Source organism: Stigmatopora nigra, chromosome 7 (assembly GCF_051989575.1).
Source record: "Stigmatopora nigra isolate UIUO_SnigA chromosome 7, RoL_Snig_1.1, whole genome shotgun sequence".
NCBI classification, from domain to species: Eukaryota; Metazoa; Chordata; class Actinopteri; order Syngnathiformes; family Syngnathidae; genus Stigmatopora; species Stigmatopora nigra.
This window is the reverse complement of record NC_135514.1, coordinates 8958819-8979942: the sequence shown is the minus strand read 5'-3', so window position 1 is coordinate 8979942 and position 21124 is coordinate 8958819. Positions and strand designations below refer to the sequence as shown.

Here is a 21124-nt window from a genome sequence, read left to right as displayed (position 1 = left end):
AATGGGAGACCCAATTTAGCGCAAAATACTGGATGAAAAATTAAAAGTCCCCAATACTTGTAGTCAAATAAAAAAAAACATAAGAAAGATGGATCAGATCATTTGTTTGTTATACATACATTACAATAGTGTTATTAATTGTTTAATAAGTAAATATCAATGTGATGACAATATATGGTGTAATTTTGTGTTAAAATTTACTAGCTATGAAAATATTGAGAATAGATGCAAAGCCTGCCACAACAAATGAAAAAAATACTGCTATTAAATTATTGCATCAATGCTTTAGTCTTTTTAATATGTTCTTCATTCTTCAAAGAAAAGAAAATAAACCAAATAAATATACCTTAAATAACCTAAAGGCAGTCATCCAACATGTCCTCCCTTGTTCATCTTCAGCACACAGAATCCTTAAATCCTTTAACTCCCCTCGGCATTTATTAGGCTGTAGAGAAAAAATAAATGTGAACAGTGCTTAAAATATAAAGATTAAATAGCTTTCGCTCATATGATGTGGGATAAAACGATAAAAGATTTTCAAGATAAAGAGTCATCTGCAGCACCCTTTTATACATGCATCCATGGCAGAGGCCTCTCACGAGAGCGAGGGTTCAACTAAAGGTGAATCCTTCCTCCTCTCATGATATTTCAATCCTTCCTCCGCTCATAATATTTCACTCCAACTCCCCTGTTATCTGACACTCACCTTGATACAGAACTCGTAGTCTGTTGGTGCACTGTGCTGTTTTTTTCCTGTGGTGACAGTGAAGATGTTACTGTCTTCAAGGTCTGCTAGTAAATGGAGATGTCTTGGCTCCTAAAGAGACAAATGATTCATTTGTTAGATGATGACAGAGATAGAAACTGCATAAAGTTGCCCAGAGATTGGCATCGAGGGACTTTTGAACCCAAATGTGCTTTGCATTAATACAACTAAAGTAGGAAGACATCATCTTTAGTGGAAAAGGTTTTTAAATATCACGCAACGAGAGAGAGAGAGAACATATATTGTGTCACCTTTGAGGTTCCTTTTGTAGAACAGTAAAGGCCTGAGCGTCGCAGGAACATGTAAACTTTCTTCCACGATTTTCTGCCCACATCTTTTACATACAGATAACCCTGAATCTCTGGACAACTACTGGTTGCTAGAAAGTTCTGCAAAAAGAGGAAACAGGAGGTTACAGTGTGGTGTCAACCCATTAATGGTGGCGGATGTCCAATCCATTTTAACTGGGAGGGTTAGTAGCAATCAGTGAAAAGGACTTGGAAAGATGAGCATCCACAACCGGTATATAAATAAATTGCAAGTCCATTGTTTTCACTGAAAGGCATGATTTAATTAATCGTTTTATTGTATTTTATACATTTATCTGTCACTGATTTCAGACCAAACAAGTATAAGATGTTAAAGCTTATTTTCCAAGAAATTTTTAATTTAAATTTCTATATTTTAATAAATGTATTACAATTGATCCTTTCAAAGGGCACATTCAGATTTCATGATATTTTAAATGTGGGATGTCTAAACTGGTCATCTAAGGCCACTGTGGATGCAGGTTTTTGTTCCAACCAATAGAAAACAAGCATAAACGAGCCAACTTTAATTCTGGTCCGTCCTTACCAAGAAGAGGAAAAACAGAAAAGTTGTATGTTCAGTCTTGTGTGTTAGCAGGTAGTCAGAGTCTTATGGCAAATATTACTAACACCTGCTCAAGTTCGGAAAGCCTCTACTTTGGACGGCGCTCCAACTGGAACGATGGCGCGTCTCGGAAAAGTTAAAACTTTAAGTATTCCTGACAACTCGGGTTGACCGCATGTCTGTTTTTTATTTAGCCATCTTCATGGTGCATAACCGAGCAGAACGTCCATATGATTAACAGGGAATTTAAAAGCTTTCTGTCAGTGGCATGGATGAACGGATGGTTTCCACTTGCGGTTGGGTTTCTGACAGTTCCATTACATGGTGCAGGAAAGAGCAAGACTGCCTTGGTCCAACAGGACACAGCTTTCCGAATTTCCTCAAATTCTGCCCTTCTTACTTCGACATATTTATTAATATAAAAAGTTAACTAGTTCATGAGGGTTTAGAGAACGCGCAGTGTTCACCACATGCAAGTGTGCTCAGTGCAAACTTGCACAGGGTTTTTGATTGCTTCGTCCTGTCACGCATGTGAAGCCTGAGTTGCGTGTGCCGAGACAATCAAGTGTCAACAACGGATTAACAGTAGTTATTATAACAGGCTCTGACGAGACACACTGTCTCAGGGTCGGAGGTGAGGTATGTCAACTTGATTTTTCAGTTTGTAATGCTGACTTGCAGGTAAACGCAAATGATTGCGTGTGCGAAAAGACACAGGAAGGCTTACTGGTGTAAGGTGTGTGTTTGCTTGTGTTCAATGAGCACCTGCAGGAGTTGTGACGATGGAATCGGACGATTGGTTTCCTGGCACCATGCAACCATGTGTTCTGGGAAAAATGTCTAGTAGGAGAAAAATAATACAACACAAGGGTAGTAATTAGATATCTGTCAAAAAGATGTGATTCATAGAAAACACTTGCAACACTTGTCAGCTAGATGAAATGAAGACTTTAAATTTGGCTGTAATTGATGATAATAATGTTAAAAACATTGGGTGGAGAGTTAAATGGCATGTAAAAGAAGTTGTCTGACAAAGTAATTACCAGAGGAGTTCTGAAGAATTCATATTTGGCATAGTTCTTCCTAAAGAGGAATCTACCGTCACTGCTCATGGAAGCCTGGACCTGTACCACCAACTCATGATCCTCTAGACAGCGCTCTAAGGGACAACACAAATGAAATTAAAATTACATTTTTACATATTTTGTTATGTTTTAGTTGGCTGGGGGTGGTAAAACATAAAAACACTAAAAGATAAATCTTTGAAAAAGGATTTTCAGTTGTAAAAAAAATCCATGCAAATTTGAAAATTATTTTGATAAGGACATAAAAGCTACCTTTTATGCTTTAAAAAAAAAAAAACGCCATCGTCATTTCCTGTACACAGCTGTGTACATTCCCAGGAAATGACTTGCCCCTGATTCATACACTTTGAAGGGAAACTAAAGTGCTCTTATTAAAATAAGCAGTGGTTTGATAGAATACCAGAGCCATTAAGGTTGGAAAAATGGGATTTAGTCTGACCCTTTCAAATGAGCTTTGCCAATGTGATCCCAGGTGGCCTATTCTTATTCACTGAGGTCATTGTGTGATTCCAGTGTGTCCAATGTCATTGCAATCCTAGTGTCGACATGATTTGTGTCCACTGTAATGCTGACACAAGCCATGACTCAGTCCTTTTTTAACAGATAAGTAAGTTCCGCTTTAATGGAACATATTTTTCTAGATTGAGACCATGAAAAAGGGGTCATTTAATCAGTTTATTTTAATTCACTTAAGCTAGTGTTTTTTTATGTGATATTTTCATGGACGCTCCTGAGGAAGACTCGTGAACGGTGTCACGACTCCTCTTTTAAATTTCCGTTTCATCCTGTCGCCTGTCTGATGAGTCACTCCTGTTCGTGACACTGACTCACCCTGGCAATACTACCTCACCGTCTCGTTCCTATTAACCTTTCCGGGCTGACAAGTGGAGGTCGACCTAACTTCTCAAAAGAGTCGTTTCATCCCATTCACTAATGTATGACTAGTAGGCTGCCATGGACAAAAATAGGACCCTGTGCTTCAACCTACTATTGTTCGGGTTGCTAACAAACCTCTCTAGTGTCTATCTGTTCTGTTCCATCTCTCTCCCTAAACCACAAATGCACATATTAGGTAGGCACATGAATTTCATGAACCCTTTATCTCACATTGTCTTCTTTATCAACTATAAATATGATGCTGGAAATTAGACAGTGAATAAAACCAATTTACCTATTGACAATAGTCATGCATATGCACTTTACTTCTGGTTTGAAATGAACCCGCACTGTTTATGACAGTAGGTAGTATGGTGAAGTAACAAATGTGTCCATTATACTGAGTTTTTAAATTGCATTTTGTTCTCTATTTTTCTTCATGACAAAGGCAAAATATTCAAATCATTGCAACAAACCACTGCTGATTGTAACAACATGTAGCGCAGCTTTGGCCCAAAAATACTTGCAAAATGAATGTATATACTGCTCACTTTAGGACCACATTGTTATCGACTTATTCCACACAAGTTATACTTCAAAACAGTCTCCGTTTTGAAATGTGAATATACAAAGAAAAAAAACTGAATGCTTTCTATAGTTCGGAAGAGGCAAGGACATTTAAAACTAATTTAGCTATTCACAGTGTTGGCTCCACCGGACTGCTTTAGATTCAGCAAATATTTTCATCTGTACATCAAATGGTGCGCACAGGTGTCTTAAACTGTTCATGTATCAATGTATTCTAACCCTTGAAATTATCACAATTGAAATCATTACCATATTATATGAATGAATTCTTGACTATTTGAATTAAATTAGAAATGGAAATTATATTGCCCATTGACTTTCTATACTATTGAAAGAGAAAAAAAATACCTGGGATGAATTCAGGGGAACAGGCTAGACAACAAATGGCCTTTATAGAAAAGGAATTGGAGCCAAACATGATGTCATTCCAAACAAATAAAGTTAAATGTGTTTGGCAGCATTGTGCTTGCTGTGCTGATGAAAAAAGTAATCAGATTGTGCATGATTGCAAATATAAAGAAAAATAAAACTTGAATAACGCAATATTCTTGAATAAGGCAGACAAAAGTATGTGCACACCTCAGCCGAATTCAATGATATTTATCATGGTGCATGGAGAAGCAAGTCAAAACGGCAGAGAAAATATGTTTACATTTGATTTTATATTAAGTATTGTGATACATAGAATAGCCCTCCCTCCCCAAATGCCTTTCACCCATTTTTGTGAATTGTGGACTCCCAAGCACTGAAAATAAATCAGTTTGAACTCCATTAGTGCTTTATAACCCCCAACACCCTCCCACACCACCACTACCAAGTCCGCAGGGAAACACTAAGTTGGTCAATATTCTCCTGACTTAATTTTACGCTTCAAAGTTCACACAAAGGTCCTCATGCAGCAACAGTTTCACACACCTTAACCAAGCTTTGAAAACATACATTTGAATATTTGTATCCTTTCATCAAGGTTGTTTTGCAATGTTGATCATATTTGTTTTTTAAATTCTAATCATTTTACATTTTAATTCTGAATCCATTAGGGTTGAGAAACATAAAACGCTGCACAGAATTATTCACATTTAGAAAAAAAAAATGAGACTTAAGGTCAGGTCGTAGAGAGGACAAAACTATCAAGGGTCGGAAAAATATTTTATCATTTCATTAGTTATCATTATAATACAATCTTTATGCAAATAGGAGAATAACTAGGAGATGCACAATAGTATTTTTTTCCATACTATGTAAACAAAGTGAATTTGATCAAAATTTTCTTGTTTTAACAATTTCTAATGTTCTGGAAAGCAATTTTGCCAAAATTTGCTCACTTCATTAGACACCAATTCTTAACAATTCTTCCTCTTTCTGAATAGCAGACACATTTTCTACTTTTTTTAAATCAATGTTGAGTATTACCAAACTGTCACTTTATTTGTGACAGCAACTGTGTGGCCTTATGCCTTTTCATCATGTCAGTCTGAAGGGCAATCAATGCATTTAACCTATACATTCCATGAACCAATCAATTTTGTGCTTTTATTTTGAACCTACAGCCTTTGCACACTACATCAGTTCAATGGAAAATATATCTGCGCAATGTGTGCATATGCTGCATTATAACTGCATGCACTCACGCTCCAATACATGCCTTCGTGAGAATATGTGCTTATCCCGCATGTGTGCCCAAGTATGTTGGCATGCACGCATGAATGCACCTGTGCCTGAATGCATCACATGTCTCGGCCCATCTGGGAATTTTTCTGCATGTGCAAATTTGAGGGTCTGCTCAGGTCTTTTGTAAATAGAAGAACGGGCGGGCTTCAGCCACTCACCTAGACCCAGCAGCGGGTGGTGCTCAACAAGTGCCCAACTGTTGTCGTCTAAACAATGGCTTTTATAAACCAGGAGCTGGCAAAGGTCCCTGGCTGTCATGTCAGCTGGGATCTCCACAACTTTGCCCATGCCGTCTTCAGTGGAGACCTTGACAATCTAAAAGAAGCAACAAAAAAGAAATGAATGGAATGTGGATCGCGGGCCAGAGGCAGTGTAAATTTTGTCAATTGCAGGGTAAATGATGCATGATTTATGAATGTGGGAAGATGCTTCAAAACCCAGATAAAACCTACACAAGCATCGTGAGAACTTCACAACTGGTAATACGAGTTGAAGTTCAAATCAAGAACCTATCAAGGGATGGGGAAATGTGCAAATACTATGTCCTGCCAAGTACAAACTAATGATGAAAAAGCGTTTCATGCAATTTTTGAATATTTTGTCACTGCCTTGAGAGTAAATAATATAACCAAAGAATTAGTTAATTCAATACACATTGTTGAATTAATGTCTGGGGATTGTTCTGCAATGGTTCTCAATTGTCTGTGTATTAGTGCAGAATATCAAGTTAAAGTACAATATTAGAAAATGTCAAGTGTGGCAAAGAAAATACTGATTATGTGGCACACTATGACAAAAAAAATCCATTGTCAATATATTGTCCACATACAAATGATCTAAGGTAACTATTATGTCCTATCACAGAAATAAATGTAAGCATGTCCAGATAAGTCACTAACTTTTGCCATTCTAAGTTGGATGGTATTATGAAGCGCTTCCTTCCAACCGTCAATTACAGGAAGTGCACTGGGGTGAGCGGTCCTAAATTAACCTCCAATAACTGCCACTGGTTGGCTTAGCACAAGGAAAGCAGGTTCTCACATCTCAAAGAAAACAGTTGGCGCCTACTAAGCTTGTAGAACAATCCAGCAATGTAAACCTCTAAACCAGTCCACACAGATTATACAGTGTAACAAATGGTAAATAAATGACGGCATGTGCGCATCACATGGAGGTTGACAGAAAAAAGCCCTCCGCCCCAAAAGGCAAATAGTCAAGAGCTCTCCAAGTATACACAAAGTCTATTTCCCAGCTCAGACCAAGTCTAGCAGTAATTTCCAAGACAAATAATCTTGAAATGGAGCAAAAAGCAGGACATTCAAGGAGGACGAGATACAGAAGGAGAGCGGTCTTACCTCCACGGCCCGCAATATGCAGCAGTCCGGGGAACACGAAGGCATTTTTGGAGGAGGCTTCTCTGTCCACTCATACACACATTCACACACGCACACACTAAGACAGAAAGCTCAGCTGTCACCTTCTCTGGTCCAGAAAGAGAAAGGCAGAAAATAGTGGCAGGTGACACTAGTGCTGTCTCTCAAATACCATGTACACTTCAATCTATCTGCCAACCAGAACCAAAGAACTGTTAGTGAGTCCAACAGCCTGACTCAGGCCGGTTCTGCTCTCAGAAGGGACACGGCAGCAGGTATAGGACAGAGCAGGCTGTGCCGGCTGAGTCTGACAACTATCTTTCTTTACCTCCTCCCCCATCTCTCTCTCGGTTTCTCCCTCCCTCCCTCTCTCACAAAAGGGTTACAGCCTCAGCCACCGGCTTCAAGGCGCAGTGAATCAAACCACACGCTCACCAACCAATCATAAGACACTAGCAGGCTGATGTAATCATTCCCACAGTCTCATACGTGAGCGGACACACATGCACCCAGTATACACAGTCATGGGTAGATGTTAACTTTTTCACATATCCTTCAAGCTGCACCTTTTTCTTCCTCAGGAGTTGAAGCGAAGCAGTTTAAATATATGACAGGCCAGTAAGTAGGGGGAAAGTGAGTTTAAAAAGGAAAAGTTTTCTTTTTCATGCCACCAAAACTTTTCAAGTGAGGGCTTGTTGGGGCTGTATGTTTTCTCTGTGTCTTTGCCTTGCCTTTTCCTCTCCCGCCCTCCCTCAATCCCTTCCTGTGGCTTGACTCTGAACTCCCGAGTCAAATCTAGGAGCCCTACACTGCACTAACCAGACTAATACAGCGCAAATGAAATGACCTGGAGCAGCACTTGAGGAGCACAACCTCCAACTTCACCTCTGGTGGCTCTTATGCCATTTTTTTTCTTTCACAAGGCGAGAAAAAAAATCCAGAAAATTGGGAAGGTTTTAAAAATATACAAGCCCCTTCCCAAAATCAGGTTCATTATGACATGAGCCGGACAAAATCCTTGAGACAACCCTGTCTGGGAAAGGGACTAAGAGCGGCTCTGAGCCTCATGTATTAGCCTTGAAGCGACTCATTGCGTGTGTCCGCACACTTGTACTTATCGTGTAAGCATTGGTTTGCAGAAGAGAAGAGGAAGTGGTTGTAGATACAGCTTAATTTACTGAATGAAGTGGAAACTTTGGCAGAAGAAAGAGGGAAAGGAGCGTCAGGAATTGGGGGAGGGGAGCGAACCAAAAAACGTGTAAGCGTGTGTGTCAGACTGGGAAAAAGACATGAGTGGTGGGTGACGGGCAAAAAGTGGGAGGTAAAGGGCGGTAGTCAGACTTTCTGATGACACGGTCCAGCAGAATGTGTAGCATGTAGGCTTGCAAGACTTAACTACATATCTAGGCTGCACAGCTGTGTGTAAAACAGAACCCCATCCCCCTACCCCTGCTCATGAAACACCCACATCTGCATCATTCTTACTAAGAGAGAGAGAGAGAATGCAAAATCCTATGTTATAAGTTTGGACTGGTGGAATGGTTTCAGTCAATTCACTAAAACGTATCTAAACTGAATGAGTTCCAACCATGATCCAATACATTTAAATGCAAATTTCCTTATTTGTTGAAATGCTGAATATAGTAATGTAGTGGATTGTCTCTGCCAAATAATGATCACTCTGTCAACTAACTGAATATCAACTCATAGTTTTTTGGTGTCTAAACGATATCTCGTCTTGTCACTTTATGTTCAAGTCAAGTATCAGGTTACATAGTTTTAAATTTCCAGCAATTTACAGACAACAAGTATGACTGAAACAACAATGGAATGTGTAACTTATTTTATGACCTATTGAACCTCAAACGACTTTTGGTGATGTAATACACAGTGTTAGGTTTCTTGCCCTAAGTCATAATATTCTTTGGAAATTTAGCAATGCCACAGCAGATGATGTTTGATATCAGTTAGTAACTGTGGACGAATGTTATTGTGAAAAGACAAACAAACTGCAAACTAGGATAAGCAAAGTGCTGACAAGGTACCACAATGAACACCGAGTGTGGCAAACCACATACAAATGTGCTGCACCTATGACAATCCCATTGTAGTGAGTAAGACCAACATGAGTCATAAAGCATGTGTACCGTTCACATATTGAAGCTCATATTAAAATTGGGTGTCTAGTATTGGAGTGTTAAAATTGGAGGATGCTCCACGGGTGTAGAATAATTTGAGTTGGACCTGATCCTTTATTCATCGATGAGGCATAATCTTCCACTTTGGCAGTGCCTTCACCCAGCATTATGAGAGCAAAGGAGTTGACAAAGAAGCACACATTAGCCTCTTTCACACAGATTAGTGACTATTGTGGCAATGTTTGTTTATACCATGATGTCATGCACATTTACTAAGAAGTTAAATGGACAAAATGTTGAGCACAATATATTAGCAGCATAATGCTTTCCAGCAACACACTGCTCTAAAATCAATTAATGAATGCAATTGTAAAATATAGTCTGCCACACGTTGTTTAGGATTGGCTTATACCAAATTCCTTTTTGGATATTTTTCTGAAAATGTCACGCCACTGGAGGTGGGATTAAGCCAAGACAAAAAATAATAATAATAATATAATTTGGATGACATTCAATCAAACAAAGTAAAATGAAAACATGTCCTTGTTGTTTGTCTAGCCATGGACAAAGTTATATTAAGTTAAATTGAAAACATTTTTAATAAATCGAAAAATAAAACATGTGGAAAAAGAAAATGGTAAATGGAGAAAACTTTTATCTACATTAGTGTCCCGTGTGCTGTACAGGCTTGCGTAATACTAAAGGTTTGCCTGTCCCATACACCTCACAGACTGACGAAATGAAGGAAATGACAGAACAGAATGAGACACTAAGTCTTTTAACTGTGTCCTCATTTGGATGAAGGGGCACAGCAGGACAGGCCTCGCAACCTTTTTGATGACTCAGTTCTGATAGTTAATGTGATGCAATCCTCCAAAGAGTGATCTTCAAGAACTACACACACACAGACGCACACACTGACTTCCGTAGAAGCTTTAAAACGTGCAACCTATCATATATGCTCCCGTGCACACAATGTACATATATGGATATATGTGTGCACATTCATGCACCTATAATCCTCTTAGAGAAACTCACAAAGACGGCAAGAGTGAAACTAGACAGGCGCAGAGACAAAGGAAAAGTAAACTGAACTGTATGAGAACTAGCTTTGTGCAAACTGAAGTATGTACACAAACGTGTGTGTGCACGCCCAGCAGCTCAAACGCATCCATCTCCACGCTTCAACAACTGCCCTGTTCTATTTAAAGCTGCGGTGGTATTGCGTACGCATTACAAGCCATTACATCAGATTGGAGTTTCTGTGGATGATTAGACCTCTAAAACGACCATTAGCCGTACAAACCTATACTGTACTGACATTAGAGCCCATTACATGTGAGCAATATGAAGCTCTTAGAAAAAAAGATTACCTCTACTAGGAAGAAACAGAACGTGGAAGACATAACCAACCAAGATGTTGAAAAGTTGTCTTATAATGTCAGGCATTGTCTTTGATAAAAAGTTGCGGACGGCCTTGTCATAGAACTTTACATAATAAAAAGAATAACTCTTCCATGGCTGGGTAAAATTCTCAATGACCTCATTCAATAACATTTTATTAATAACATAAGCCACCCTCTGGTTATAATACTGCATCTTGTTAAACTTGACTTTTGGCTTTGACATGATACGGTTTCGACCAACACGCCAAAGCAGTTCTGCCACTCTGGAATTTTGCTTAGTGTTGGGGCTAGCCGAGCTGTCAAGACATTGACTAATAAAGATAGGATGGTAATTATAGTAGTTATCAACAGGGTGTAACTGTAGAATGGCTCACTCATACAATTACACACACTTAAATATTGAGCTGGTTAATGGTAAATTTCACATTTGATGGACTGTAAAATTAAGTCTTCAAAATATGTTCCCTTAAAAACTGCCACCAATATGCAAAACACTACCAAACCCCTAAAATGACAAAGTGATAGATGGTCAAAATTGCCCAAAGGAGAAACAGCTAATTGTACAAAATGTTTTAAGCCTTTTTAATTTGTTCTGCTATGATGTTGCATTCCTTCAATCGTGATGGTGTGCATTGCAACATGGTTAACAGAAAAGAGATAAGATACGGCTATCACCTTTGATCCACTGAATATTTGTAGTGATAAAAATTATCATAGATCCACCATCCAAATTACTGTCCAAATACTGGCATTAATTCCTAATGTAAACTAGATATCTTGCTAAGCGTTTTGTTAACTTTAGTCTTCAAGTTTTATTTGTCCACATGATGCACGAACAGAAAACCCCAACTCTATTCAGGTCATCCTTCTTGGCAGGAGTCCCAACACTCCCTGGACGTGAACCGATGCCAAAATGTCGCTTTAGCTGTTTGGTCTTTGTCTTTTAGAAAACAAAAAGAGTCATAGAATTTGATAGGGTAATTTGGCACAAGCCATCACCGCTTCATATTCCCATTATTAAGTGCCTTGTATACAACCCTCAACAGTAATTCTGCGTGTGGTCTGGACCGCCCACGCAAGTCGATGTCTCGATGAGGAGGTAGAGAAACAAAACATTAATGTGTCTTTAGCAGACAATCAAATGTTCCCACTGAGCGGCTGTGGTCAACAACACTGGGGGCACTCATAAGAGAAATTTGGCTTAGCCCCTAGAAAGCTGCAGACAGTTCTTTGCCATCAAATGATTCATTCAAATTCAGATGCAACATGTAGTGGTCTAGTGGTCTTTTTCTCTAAACAACAATACAACAATGCAAACTGATCCTCTATAAAGACCACTACCCTACATCTTCTAATCCAGCTCCTATCCTCCATGTTCATGCGATTCCTCAGCCACAAATTCACCATAATATCCAGAGCCTTGAAGAATTGAAAGCAGATCTCTTCTAAGCCTAGGCCTTGAGCTTTTTAACCATCTCAGTGTTTTCCATCACTCCGATAGAAAAGTGCTGAGGACTTCTCAGACTTTGCTTCCTAATGGAAAGGTATAACGCCAGAATTGAGGCGATCCTCTAAGTTTTCGGTTTAGCCCACTCATAAAGTTAGTCATTGAACTCAGCAGCAACCCATCACTGTGGACATTTTAAACAGTTGGGAAGTTGCTACTACCAAAAGAATAATTCCTGAGATAGCTTGCTATCTTGGTGAAAGCTTAACCAATATTCACATTGAGATATGCAGGCAAGTTCATCATCAAAACACTACAACCTTCTGTAGCAAAAATGCATATTCACACTCACTCTTGATGTTCTTTTTTGGGTTGGGGACCTGGCATAAATCATCTACAATTAGAAAGACATTTTTTAAAACCAGTTTAGGGCAATTGTGGCCTTTTTCACAAGCAGTTAGTAGTAATAGGTGGAGAATTGCTGCATTTGGCTTTGCCACTGAAGTAATGCTGACCTATTTTTTCCCTATGAAGCGTGAAAAATAATTTAGCCTGTTAACAGGATCAAGCCAATCCTGTGTTTCGTGTCAAACAATTTGCATAATTGGGATAATTCTGACAGCTGGACACAAAGTTCCTTTAAGATTATCTTGATCCTGAAAGGACTTAATTTTTAAAAAATAAAAATGTCTAACTCCAAGTATCCAGTCTGAACACTAAACTAATAGACAAATTCACTCTATCATAAACAATGATCTTGATGCTATGACTGTGAATGATGACATTTTACCAAGTGACTTTGTTAAGTGGCAACATTTAACTCTTATTTACTCAAACAGCTTCATTAGTCAAACCAATCATGACAGGCAATCTAATAAATCACCATAAGGACGCAGGTACGTGCGTGCATTTAGGTTTCTGGGGCTGCGTGGCACGAATGGGCCAAGCTGGCAGGTTGAGGCATGTTTCCATTTAGCAGCAGGGAATAAATACAGCCTTGACACATGAGATGTTCCAGACTCAACCGCAACCAGTCTGGCTCTCCTCCAGGTAGCATTTGTTCAATGATAGCCAAACAATTTGTTCTGAAAGCAGCAAAATCTCTCACTCAGTCACTTACTGTACGAGTGCTTGCGTGTGCGTGTGTGCGTGGCAGAGTATGTTCTTGCATTTCATGGAGTCTCTGTGTGTGCACGTGAGAGAGAGAGAAAGAGAGTGAGAGCGCAAGAGTGAGAGACCAAGACGTATGCTGACAAAGGCTTGTACTGTACTGTTTGAATGTTCTATTTTCCTTTGCAATAAAGAGCATCAGATAGCATGAAAGCGTGTAAGATCAAAAAAGGGAGTGTGCGTGTACTTGTGCCATTTGGACTCTGAATCTACCTGCAGTGTAAGTGTTTGACAGACATGTACAGTACATAAATTTAGGCCTTAGACTGGCTTTATCATGATAGTTTTCTAAACTGTTTGACTAATCTTTAAAAACTTTGTTTAAATGGGTTGTAAAGGTGGAAAAAAAGTTAAAACCAACAAAATGTGTTACCGATCACAATCTATTTTAACTTAACAATAACTGGCAAATTTAAATTTGACAAAGAGTATGCATTGCTATTCTAAGCCACTTTGAAACCCAGTGTGAGAAGCTAATGTTAACCATCAAGTCTAATGCCTGGGCTTTAGTTTTTATAGCTCCTCTCTTACAACTATGCATTAACAGTCAAGATCATAAATATTGGGATAGAAGCCATTCCAATCCTTATGTCTTAAACTTTCATTTTTTTACATTCTTGCTTGCAAGTCCTTTTCAATCCATTAAAGCCTAAAGTCTAGAACTCAGACATCACCAGATATTGGAGTGCATCCATGGTGATACACTGCCAAACCATGAGTACAACTGTCTTCAATTACTATACTTGTTCTAGGGGCATTTTCCCTTCAGATTTGCTTAATCAGATTCAGGTCAGGTGATTGACTCGGTCAATGAATAACAGTCTACACATTTGCCTTAAAAGATCTTTAGTTGGTTTGCAGGATTCTTCTGCTCATTGCACATCTGCACTTGGAAGGGGCGTCCATTGAGTTATTGTGCATTTGGCTGGATTTTCGCAGAAAATAATGGCCGCAACAATTCAGTTTTTATTGGCAGCCATAAATGCCTACATGACCAGCTGATCAGCCAAGTGTTCCATTGGACATAGCACATATACATTCTTAGACCTTGACTGGACCCAAAAGTAAACAACATTTGCCTAAACACCCAGACAGTCATTATAACTGTGCTTCAGATGATGAAGCAATAGAAGGGACCCAGGGCCACTCCAAAATGGATATATACTTCTAAAATCAAGAGAAACCCAAATCGACATACACTCAAAGACATAGGCATCATGTAATAGCAAAGAGCAGTAATATGAGGAATAGAGTAGAGTGAATCCAGGAAAATCTGCACCTGACTGCAGAAGATTACCATGTGGAAATTTGAAATAAAACAGTGAGAATTTTTTTCATCAAGGTTGAGCCTTGAGGTGTTATGTTTCGGTCAGAGAATGTGGAGGAATTCACTAAAATAAATAGAATCAGTGCTCCAGCTGACTGAATGACATGTATAAGAGGAGGTGGGAAAGAACCCATGTTGAAAACAAAAGATCATGGATTGTGAAGTGTGGCAAAGACTCAATAATCATCCTCAATACTCCACATATCACACCCCACCTTTAAAATACTCAACTTCCAGCAAAGAACTGGTGTTACTGAGTTCGTGGACATTCAGGGGCAAATGAGGTTTCATTAGGAAGTAGAAAGGTGCTGAATTGAATTTCCACAAAAGAACAACCACAATGAGACATAGTTTCCATTGCCATCAACAATGGATATACAGTGCCAAATCTGTAAATAGTTTACAGAACTCAGAGGAAAACTATCAGGCAAAGTTGCAAACACACAATCCAAAAACACATGCAAAAAGACGCTCACTCACATCAGTTTACATGAGCATTTGCAGTCTGTATACGGTAAACATGCACTAGGACTTGAGTTTTCCAGAGCTCTTAACTGATTGCAACAATTAGGGGAATAAGTATTCATCTTCTAATACTATATGGAACATTTTAATATATAGAACATTTGAAACATGGCAGTACGTGTGCATCATAAATTCACGCAAGCACCTAGTTGCTCAAAAAAAGAATTGGGAGAAAAAAGTGAAAAGGACTCTGGATAAAGGGATATTTAAATGTCAGCTTAGTTTACAGAAAAAGTCACAGAGCTTTACCTCAGTTCATCATTTACAGCTCCCCTGCACCTCTTCCAGGCCCCCACTCCATTTCCTTGTCCACATGGCACTGTTAATGGGCCATCTGGGAATTAAAACGTCAACAAAATTCCCGTCTTGCCTGGCCTAGTTATTTTGAGCTATACTTATGTCACTTTAACAGACATTCATTTTGGACTTTTTGACCTTTACAACTAAAATTTACAGTGTAGAACCGAATACATGTCATTGCTAGTAATTTTAGCCGACAAGTGCACCACACGGAAATAAATAACTTCCATCCTCATAATGAACTTACGTGAAACTTATAGTTTGCAAGTTACGAATACCATTAAGGAGGAGTATTTATTTCTAACATTGTAATATTAATAGACGATTTCCCCACTAAAGTCAGCTGGTTATGTTCAACCGAGATGTATAAAATGCTTTTCCTGGAAGTGTCTCTGGATTACAAGCAGGACACGTCTGATTTGGTCACACATTACGGTAAACTGGTACAGTACATTACTGGAACCAGCACTGAATGGTGCCGTATGTCGATCATTAAAAACTACGATATTGATTATAAGAAGCATTCACTCTGCAGGAAGTGGGAGAGACAGGTCAGTATCCTAATCTTAGACACCGAAGTGAATCTGGCACAGCCATATACAATCCTGTCATGGACACAGTTCCACACAACACACACACGTACTAAAAAGGAATCATGTGCTAGCAATCACAATGTCTGAAATGAGCAAAATATGGGGCAGCTGTTAGCTAGGGAATTTCCTAAATGTCCATGTGCAATACACACCAGAGCGCCAAGTGCAACTGATTTATGATATTCCAAATCTGCAAAACAATAAACACAATTCCTTTGCGGCTTGGTTCACAAGCTATCAAGTCAATCAAAATGCCCTCATTTATTACAGATGTCCTGTTCACCAAGGGACGCGGCATCTGGCTCACTGTATGTGGGCAATATTTTGTAAAACCACATAGTTTTACTGACAATTCAAAAGACCACAACCACAAAAAAAAAAAAAAACAGTGGAACGAATGTTTTTGATTTGGTGAGGGTTGCACTTACATATAAGCCTGTGGAGGGTTCTTTGGGAGGTAGCGAACCAGGACTGAGTACAGGCGAGCTGGCTGGACTGCAGAGTTCAGGGAAGGGGTTGGGGATGGCAGGGAGTGAGGATGTCCTGAGTTGTTGCTGCTCCTCTCGCAACCTCCTAAAAGAAGGGGTGCGACATCCAGTTACTTCCGTCAATTCGATTTATGCAGTGAGATTTGAAGTTTATCTGCAATGGTAAAATCTGTTAGAAGAAATCTAAATCACTTTGGTGATATACAGTCTAATAATAAAAAAACTATTAAAAAATAGCTTTGATGGAAGCTTTTTTTGTGGTTAACTGGATGGTATTCAACAAAGATCTATAGTAAACTGAATTTAGATCAAAGTAATAGATAAAAAACACATTTAGATTATGTCCAAAAGGGCACTAGGAAATGAAGCTTATAACATTCCCTGCTGTGTTACCTTTGCTACTAATGTAACGATAATGTTATTCCGGTCTGCCTCATGGCGTGAAAGCTGAAGGATGTGCAGAAAGTGTAGTCTGACTATAAAAGAAAAATTCAATTTCCATTCACAGGTGTTCAATTCAACGTAAAAAGAATTCATTCCAACTAAGGAGCTTACATTTTTTTTAATCCCATTTCCATTTAAACTAAACACCTTCTTTTGTGTGATACTACGGAATGTCATTACAGTGATGATGACTAAGTTGAAAATGTTATGTTGGTATTAAATTAAAATATGAACTGACAGTTATGGTAATAACACGGTGGTGATTTCTGAATAGTGTAAAATGGGTCTAACTTCGGGATAACAAGACCCACTGACATGAAATATGTGCAGGAGAGCGGATTTGAAGATCATTTCTGTACAGCGGCCAAGCTCATGTCTGTTTCTGTCTGATCTCGGCCGTAATGAACAGTCTCTAAGCCAAGAGAAACCACAGACCCCTGCAGCCTGCTGGCTAATTTTCTGCAATATTTATCACACATCAATATTAAATAAGACATTGCTTTAAAGCAGTTTTTGCTTTTTAAATTAGGCACATACACTATAGACTTGCGGCTCAAAAGAGGGTTGACGGTTTGACAGCTGATCATAAACTTTTCAGGATTTAATATTTTTTTGGGGGGGCACTGAATAGTGCGCATTGAAAGCCATTGTGGGATACTCTCTTTTCGACTCTTTCTCCCTGCTTCTATCATTTCTCTGTAGAACCCAGCGAGTTCAAAAGAGAGCGGGCCTTTTGATGTCGTCCCATCTGAGCTAGAGAACAGGGTTATCCAGGGGTCAGCTCTGAATAATAAGAACTTCAGGGTCTGACTCTGTGCTAGTCTGAGAAGAGGCGAGATAGTGTGAGTTCTTACAGACAGAACACTCTATTACCTGATCATTTCTTCTCTACTTCTGTCAAATAATCTGAACAAGGATAATTATTACAGAGCACTCTGCACTGAATGCATATGATAATGGCTGTAATGATCGCCTTGGGGAGACTATGAACTGTTACTATTTGAAATCAAAAGTCTTGTGCTCAATGATAAAATTAGAGGATAATTTGACTTGATGGTGTTGTTTGAGACAAACAGGGCCTGACAAGAAGGAAGAGTGCATTGAAAGTTTACTGATAAGTGAGTATATGGAAACATTTATAAACAGGCAGGCTGCACGGCTGGGAATAGTACTTTAAGGCCATTAGAATATAACCACATTCATACAATTATTGGAAAGTGCCAAAAAAGACATTGTATCTTCTTAATTTGAATGTGCCAGGAATTGTGAAGTTTTAGAATTGTTAACTATTATGAAAATATATACCTCAGCGCAACATTTTAGACTTCAAACAGCTAGGCAAATTCATTAAACATCATTTTAAGTGTTTCCATATGTATTAACCATAAATAATTTCCTTTTAAAGATAATATATAAGGATATTTATAATAGACAAACTGCAACTGGTGGCTAAGCCATTAGTTCTCTATCAATCATCTACTCTTTTGCATTCAAAGTGTGATCTTTGTATGGAATAATCTTGTGTACTGATATCATATTCTTCACATTATAGATCTTCATTAAAAGACTGTCAAGGAACAGACATTAACCGAGAACTCAGATATTTTACGTTTGAGTGCAAACCAAATCCAAAAGGCTACTTCCAACTACTACTACTACTGCCACAATTCTTCTACTTACCCACAATTTTACCAAGAACAGTAATTAAAAATTACTACTTCCAAATTTGCATGGTAGATGACTCTAAATTGGCCCTAGGTGTGAGCGTGAATGGTTGTTCATCTGCTTGTGCCTTCTGATTGGCTGACAACCAATTCAGGGTATTCCCCCCCTCCTGCCCATAGTTGGCTGGGATAGGCACCAGCACCCCTTTGGCGCTTGTGAGGATGAGCGGTACAGAAAATGAATGAATAAGCACAACATTACAAGAATTTCACTTGAACACCTGCTAAATGAATAGACATATTTATGCCGGTCTTTTCAATTTGTTTGGCACTCACCGGACAGCCAGGATATGCATGGGCTGCGATCGTTGCAGGCCTGCTTGTGGTAGGTCTGTTGAGGTGCTGGAGGGTGGTTCTGGTGAGACATGGTGACCCTGCCGCAATTGTGCGTGCTGTGTATGATGGCGATGGTGGTTGTGGTGTTGCTGGGAGGATGTTGAGGTCTTTCCATTTTGAAGTAGCAAAGTAGAATCTGTCTGCTGGGCACTGCATGTGGAATACAAGCTCTCAAGTGAAGAATTCATGTCATTCACCAGGGCCTCTAAATCAACATCATCTTCTGAAAGGCAACAGAGGAAACAAATGTCTTGCTTAGAATGTTGATCTGTACCTGCACAAAGACTTAAAGCCAACATTTATGATACAAGGGAAAGAAATATTTTCATTCTTTCCAAATAGTTGAGGGAGGAAAAATTACTATGTAAAAAAAAAAAACAGATATTTATTCATCTGTGCCACGTATCCTCACAAGGGTCACAGGGATAACTGGAGCATCATTTCATTGTGCTTGGGATGTGAACTGCTAACCTCTCCATCTTAATTCTCATTAATCCCATAAAAGAAAAAGCACAGAACACTCATAACACACACAGACATGCACCAAAACACTAATTTAGTAGGATTATCTCTTTATAATGAACATTATGCTGCCCCCTGGGTAAATCTCCAAGACAACAGGTACATGTACAAACCTGCCTGTAAGACTTTTCAACACTCAGCACTGGAGTTCATCGCTAAGGCATCATATTGTCGACATCTGCTAAAAATTCCCTGCATGTATTGAACATTCTGCTTTTAGATGTCTTAAAAATCAGAAGTCAAATTCTTTTTTTTTTTGGGAGAAGAAATCTATCTTCAAAGCCCAAGTGAAAAGCTCCAGGCACATTGAAATTCATGAAGTGAATTTTTCAACGGACTCCAGAAGCATTATGTATCAAAGTTAGAAGAGTGCAATTGATGGGGGAATTTCTCAATTAATTGCTCCATGCTGGGATAGTTTTATTTTATGGACACAGAATTTCTCTCTCTCCAAATTATAATCTGCTAGGATGAATGATTAACATTTCCAAAAAACAAACGAAGTTCATAAAGTCATCGCCAAGTCCCTGCATCCAGTCTAAATAATATGAAAACCACTATTGCGCCACTGGGGGGAGACAAGAATCCCTTTTAAGTGGAAGACATTCGAACTGTGAGAAAGGCAGCAACGTGAATTATAAAATACAAACTTAAGATTAGTTAAAATAAAAAAAACATTAACGAGAAAACAATTACTTTTTAAATATTGTTTACTGAATTTAGTGCAACACCCAAAAGCTGGAACCTTATAAGAAAGGTGAGTTATTCTTGAGGTTATTAAAAATACATGATATATTGAAATATATATAAAAAATGATTTCGAAAAAAAAAAGATTAAAGAAACAATGGCCAGCCATCATAAGGCATAAGGAGACAAACAACCATTCATGCTCACACTCATACCTAGTGGAAATTTAGTGTTCAACCTGTCTAATATGCATGCTTTTGGGGTATTGGGAGGAAACCAGAATACCCGTAGAAAACCCGAAGAAGCCTGGGAAGAACATACAAACTTCACATTGTGATGACCCAATTGGTATTGAAGCCTCGACACAAGAAGTGTGAGGCCGACACTTTAACGACTCTCTCACCGGGGCTCCACGAAATAATTTGGCTAATTTTTTAAATTCTGAAAACGTGTCAGGAAGCTGAATCACAGGTGCTTGTAAAACACAGGTGGTTAATCCGCTAGTATTAATAGCAACATGTAAGCTGGAGCAACTACTTATAGATAGCCTGGGGAGTTAAAGAGATGTAAACCAGAGGACAGAGTGCATACAAGGCGAGAAACCGGGGGCTCAGGAATACACATTCTATAGAGTATACAACATGACCAAACAGCTCATGTAAAACTAAGCATAAAACACACAAAATAATCCATAGTACTAAATAATCCATAGTACTATTTACTTGCAGCAAGGAGTACCAACAAATAGAATGACACGATTGCTTATGTAAAGAAGCACAGCCCA

General features: G+C 38.8%; 1 protein-coding gene across 4 annotated transcripts in view; it reads right to left on the bottom strand.

Moving 5' to 3' along the window:
* LOC144199514 (growth factor receptor-bound protein 10-like) overlaps window positions 1-21124 on the bottom strand; it is a 38069-nt gene that overhangs the window by 2645 nt on the left and 14300 nt on the right. For all 4 annotated transcript variants that reach the window (XM_077721190.1, XM_077721187.1, XM_077721189.1 and 1 more), the window contains 8 exons: window positions 19071-19353; window positions 16567-16711; window positions 6018-6174; window positions 2683-2798; window positions 2405-2479; window positions 1018-1155; window positions 707-817; window positions 347-445 (listed from right to left, as the gene is read on the bottom strand). In XM_077721190.1, the coding sequence (XP_077577316.1) occupies window positions 347-445; window positions 707-817; window positions 1018-1155; window positions 2405-2479; window positions 2683-2798; window positions 6018-6174; window positions 16567-16711; window positions 19071-19353 (1124 nt within the window). The remainder of the gene's footprint in view (window positions 1-346; window positions 446-706; window positions 818-1017; window positions 1156-2404; window positions 2480-2682; window positions 2799-6017; window positions 6175-16566; window positions 16712-19070; window positions 19354-21124) is intronic.